The 5,895-nt window shown below is 52.3% G+C and overlaps 1 protein-coding gene across 1 annotated transcript in view; it reads right to left on the minus strand.

Annotated features, from left to right (window-relative positions):
- DRGX (dorsal root ganglia homeobox) overlaps positions 1-4,556 on the minus strand; it is a 27,212-nt gene extending 22,656 nt beyond the window's left edge. Inside the window, exons 1-2 of the mRNA XM_002927114.1 lie at positions 4,523-4,556; positions 121-218 (exon numbers count right to left, since the gene is read on the minus strand). Coding sequence (XP_002927160.1) covers positions 121-218; positions 4,523-4,556 — 132 coding nt within the window. The remainder of the gene's footprint in view (positions 1-120; positions 219-4,522) is intronic.
- Positions 4,557-5,895: the final 1,339 nt, after the last annotated feature.

A 5,895-nucleotide genomic window follows, 5' to 3' on the forward strand; every position in this document is an offset into this window, starting at 1 on the left:
ACAGAAAGATCCAGGTTCCATAGTTGGCTTTATTTTACAACACAAAGAACTGCTGCTCAAACTCTGATATTTGGGGAGGCAGGCAGTAGCTGACTCTCAGAAAGGGAACGCCATCCTTACCTGCTGAAGAGTAAATGTCGTCCGGTTCCGGCGCTGTTTTCTGCGCAGAAACCCATCATCGAAATCTCCTGGAGAGTGGTTGCCGAAGGGTGCGGTGCCTACTGGGAGCAAACTGAGTCAGCCAGACCGGAGGGCCTCCCTGTCCTCACACCGACCCCGGACACACCTGCTCGTTCGGACGCACCTCCAGGCACAGCCCTGTCTGTCCCAGAGCATCTTTCTCTGCAGCTCTCACGGGGGCCCCTTCTCTTCCACTCTCTTGTGCTCTCTCTCCCAATAACCTTTGACTTTAGGCCCAACTATGCGTATTTCATAGGGCAGGTGGCGACCTTCTCCCCCAAGAAGGCCAAATCTGCTCCTTGTGAAATTCTGGGCTCGGTGCCAGGAGGAATCACTGGCTTGGGGCAGACCCTCCACCTGCCCTTTGGTTTCCAGCTGCACCTGGGTCATGTGCCTTGATCTCATCCCCTCCCTCGGATTCTTTCATAGAAGCCTCCACGTCTCCCGTCTCCTGTTTGCTCACCTGGGAGTTTACTTTCCCTTGTTTCTATAAACAACAAGGCTGAATGGCTGGGGGTGGGGGAGGAAAGAAAATGCCAAGAGCTTTCACTGAACATTTCTCCTAGAACTTCAGGACACAAGGAGGTAAGAAGTTTATAAATGAATATTAATTACTGTTGGTCACAGCTCATCAGCACCATAGTGGATCTGTTATATTGATGTCAATTAACAAGAGGTCTGCACCAATCGCTAGTGTGCTGAATTCCAAGCAGACTTAGGCAGGGCCACTCTCAAAGGGCACCCCCCCTCTGGCCAGGCTCATAAAGGACCCATTGCTCTCACTTCCCTGAAAAGAAAGGCGTCCTTTCCACCACCCTCCCCAGCAGCCTCCAAAGCTCCTCTAAACCAGAACAGAGTTTGGCCCCAAATGTGCATTCAGATCATTTTCCGAATATGCGCCATTTACCCGACAGCCTACAAAGGCTTCTTAGAAAAACAAATGAGCAAGTTCCCATAAGCCAGTGAATGCCGTACCTGCCACAGGCTCTGGTCTCAAAAGCATTCACGTTTGGCATTAGGAGCTGGCCAGCCACACAGGCAACCTCCCTCAGAAAGACCTCAGTCCCAGAGAAGCAGGGTCCTCTGGGTTTTTTAAAATTCTGTCTACTAAAGGGGGTCCCTCCTACTTATTATTCAGCTCTCCAGTGCCATGTCCTTTGCCACAATACCTCAATCTCTCCTGAAGCCTTCCCCTCCAGCTTCTTATCCAAATTGCTCTCTTCCTCAAAACCCTAGTTACCAAGATTTCTCGCCAGCTCACTGTAAACTTCAAAGGGACAGCCTCAAAGCAGCCTTATTCCCATTATTTTGCAGGAAACCAAACTGTCTCCCTTTGATTGGTGAGGATGAATTGCGGGCTCTCAGATGCGCCAAACATCATCTGCCTCAACGTTCTAACATACACCTGCTGGTCTGAAACTTTCCCACAACGTGCGCACGTAGTATCTGTAAGTGAGACGTTGCGTGCCAGATTGAATCCTAAAAAAAGACTGACGGTCCGACAAATTAATAAGAACCAAGAGAAAAGAGGAAAACATGAGAAGAGGTTTTTCACTTAAAAGTAAGTATAAATGTTGATAATATGAAAATGTTAAACCCTGCCAATAACTAAACAAAACAGAACAATGAACTACTATTTTCAACATTTTGACAGAAAAAGTAATGAGGTGCATAATGGTACGGCTAAGCATGTAATAAAATGTGTGTGCTCATTAACCATTTGTAGGAGCATTAATTGGTGCAGCCTTGTTAGAGGGTAATTTGACAGTAGTCATCAAAGATTTAAGTGCACATACACATATTTAATCTATGAATTAGGTAAAGCATGCCAAAATAGGAAAAGAACATTCCTGGCAACATGGCAATAGGGGAAAAAAAAAGTCCCAGCAGGACAACATATAGTGGAATATTACACAGCTGTTTAAAAGAAATCAGTAGATCTGTATGTACTGACATGGAACAATCCCCAAAACGTATGTTACAAAGTAAAAAAAGCAAAGTCCCAAAGGATGTGGCAGTATGATCTCAGCATTAAAAAGGCATAACGTATAGAAAGAAAAAGTGTGTTTTTCTTGAAGGAATCACAAGACCCCAACAATAGGGAGTATCTCTAGAAAAAGAGATGGAGAAGAAGAAGGGATTTCACTTTTCAATGGGTAGGTTTCTGTTCTACTTGAATTTCCTTTTTTTTTTTTAAGATTTTATTTATTTATTTGACAGAGATAGAGACAGCCAGCGAGAGAGGAAACACAGGCAGGGGGAGTGGGAGAGGAAGAAGCAGGCTCATAGCAGAGGAGCCTGATGTGGGGCTCGATCCCACAATGCCGGGATCACACCCTGAACCGAAGGCAGACGCTTAACCACCCAGGCGCCCCTCTACTTGAATTTCCTAAGCAGGTATATGTAGTACTTTTTAATTCAATTTTAGTAAAATTATCTGAGAAGTGAGATGATGAGCCATGCTTTACTTTTTTCTTCATGCCTCTCTAGATTAATAAAGAATAAAAATTAAAAAGCTCCTAGGCTGAGGGAGATGTCATATTCCAAAGGTCTGTTCTCAGCCCTTCCATGCACAGCAGCTTGCGTCCTCCCTAACAACACTAAACTGACCAAAAACAAAAACAAAAACAAAAACAAAAACACTACTTTCTGCAAAACTGGCTCAGAAACACATCTGCAGAGGGATAAAAAGGTTCTTAAAGACACATCTCCTTTTCTTCTGGTCATAGCACTCAGAGTCAGCATTGAGGTGGGATGTGCCTGGGGCATGGCAAGGAAAGGTGAGCAGCCAACAGCTCGGTGCACTGGGGCCGTGATAGGCGAGGCCAGGACTCACCCTAAGTGACTTCTGCAGCCCACCCTGCAGCCAGGGCTGTTCCCCCAGGTTATCTAAGCAGCCCGCCACCTGCCAAATACCCACATTTTGGACTGCCCCTCTTTAACCGGAAGAGCAGGCTGTGCCATAGCCATCAGTCCAAACCCCAGGTTCAGAAGTGAGAAGGTGAGTCCTCCACACATGCCAAGGGTCTCCCTCCAGGCCTGGTGTACAGTGTCAGAGGATGCACCTCGTAAAACAGGGCAGCACGGGTCCTTGGAGATTAAAGGAGGTGAAACGCAGGTAAGTGCCTGGTCTTCCCTTCTTATAATGCTGACTGAGCTAGCACGGCTTAAACATGGATCCTCAGCCTCCTTTAGAAAATTCTGCTGAACTCTTAAAAGCTTCCATGGTTAAGAGGACAACAAACTTCTGCAGTCCCTGGGCATGCTGGCCCGCGGAGGCTCGCCTACTGCTCCAGGTAATGGAGGTAAGGGGTCCGGAGGTCCTCTGATGTCTGAGGCCCCTCAGTGCCTCACTACCTTTGCCCTCCCCCATGCTTCCCTCCATTTCCTGTCCTCCAAAATTCTCCCACCCCACGAATAAATCAAAGGAGTAGGCTGCCAAAGCCAATCCTGGGATTGCTCCTCGTTACAAAAGTTCGAATATCGCCCAGGGGAGACTGTTGCTCTGAGGAAGGTGCTGTTGGAAGTCCAGAAGGTGTGGCTTTGCATTTGTCTAATGCCCACCCAGGGGGTCCCCCCAGGCCCTATGTGGGAGTACCAGAGGGCCAAGCTCTCCCTTTCTCACGAACCGACTCCCACCTAACAATCCGGGGTAGAGACCACCTGAGGGACCCTGAGGCAAAATGTCTTCTAAGGGATGGAGACCCCCAAAATCTCAAACCCTGGCCAAGGGGCTGCCCCTGGGAGTGGGGAGGGGTTGGCATGTGGGCTCAAGAAACCCAGTGAGTCACAGAGGAGGAGCCACGCCAGGGCACTTGGCGGGGTGGTGGGCAGGGCCGCCTAATTCCAGAGGGCCGCTGTGGTCCAGAAAGGCTTCCCTGAGCACAGCTGCCCCGTGCTTCAAATGAGAGCAGCTTAGCCAGGGGTCGTGCGTGGCTCATGGTAAGTGTCAGGATGATGAGCGCCAACTCCCTAGTCCACCTTGGCTTTTCGGGATGTTTGCAAAACACCGTGAAAGATTGATACGGCCCCCAGGGCGGGGGAGACCCGATTAGGGGCGTGACACCAGCATCTGCGCTGGGAGGACCCAGCGGGTCCCTGCTGTGCGAATAGCCGGGGGCCAACCAGCCCAGGCGGGGAGGGAGGTGGGAGGCAGGTGGCGACAGGGCGGAAGGCTGGAGTGGGATGTAGGGACGAGGCCAGGGGCACCCGTTACCCACCGCCTGGCGGCTGCAACCCCCGCAGACCGGGAACACAACCACCACCCGCCACGCTGCCGATCGGGAGCTTTCTGGCCACCGCCGGGCGGTTCGCAGCGGCCCCAGGCGCGGCGCTTACTCACCCTCCAGCTGTGGCGGACAGTGGAAATAAAACATCGCCGACGGCCGGATCAGCTGGACGGCGGGGCCTGGGGAGGGTGACTGCTGGACAGACAAGGCGCGCGTAGTTCTGGACTGGCTGCAAAGCAAACAGCGATAGAGTCTAAGTCTCCCTCTGCCCGCGCCCCGGACTGGCCCTAGTGCGCTCTGGGCGCCGTCCTCCCGGAAGCCACCACCCCCGCCCCCGCCCGCCAATGCCCTAAGCCCACTGTGGGGACTGGAGGCGACACGGCAGCGCCGTCCCAAGCGCGGTCCCCGTGGGACAGTCTTCGGTTCGGGTCCACCTCGCAGACAGCGATGCCCCCACCTCGGCCCCAACACCAAACCCGGGCAATCTGTCTCCCGGCTCTCTGGGGTCCCCGTAACAAGCCCGGCACCCCGGCCACCGCAGCCGGGTCCAGCGAGAGCGCCAGGCCATCTGCGCGAGCGGCAGCCGGGGCCGGGAAGGCAGCCGAGCCCCAAGGCCGTGCGCGCGGGGCCATGTGAGTGGGTCGGGAGCCGCGCGTACCTCGGCGGGCTGCGGACGAGGAAGGCCGAAGCGTGACCGCCTCTGGTCCGCACGCCGGGCTCGGCTGGAAGCGGGCGGGGCTCGGCGCGGCTGGCGCCCGCAGGACCAGAAAGTGACTCGGGAAGTGGCCAGATGTCTTGCTGTCTGTCTACAGCGCGCGCTGCCGCTCAGCACTCGCCTTTATAATCTCACGCATAATTGGCCTTAATCTGATTATTTCCAGCGCTGTCTACAGCGAGTAACTTGGATAGGTCTATTGGGCCTTACAAATGGCCCACGTGGTGTAAAAAAAAAAATCCATCATTTCTCAGCAAACATCAGAAATGTTTTTCTTCTCTTAAAAGAGGATAGAAACAACCAGCACTACTACCACCCCCCAAAAAGGCATTATTTTCTGAACACGCCACCCACACCCACCCCTCGACCCATCTGACTCAAACCTTCTTTCTCCGTGAAAGCTTGAATTTAGGCTCGCCCTTGTCAGAGGCCTGGCGACTCCCGGGCTGCGAATTGACAAAGCGCAGCTAATTGTAGCCGCCGGATGGGTTTTTGGGGGGACTCTTTGCACACGGCTTCCCTTTCCAAGCGACCGTACAAAAGGAAAGTTTGATTTTGTTCTCAGCAAGGGGTCCCTGAATTTATGTTCGCTTCTCGATGCAAATGATATGCGGTGGGACCCTTCGCAATTACTTTTAAAATGCATCCGAGGCAGACACTCAGCTGAGAGAGACCGCCCTTCCCTCTGCCTGGGTGAAAATTAAACTCTAAAGTACCGGGCTGAAATTTTCAAGTCAGGGGCGCGGGATTGGATCAAATCACATAAACTGC

The sequence above is a fragment of the Ailuropoda melanoleuca genome, chromosome 6 (assembly GCF_002007445.2).
Source record: "Ailuropoda melanoleuca isolate Jingjing chromosome 6, ASM200744v2, whole genome shotgun sequence".
NCBI classification, from domain to species: domain Eukaryota; kingdom Metazoa; phylum Chordata; class Mammalia; order Carnivora; family Ursidae; genus Ailuropoda; species Ailuropoda melanoleuca.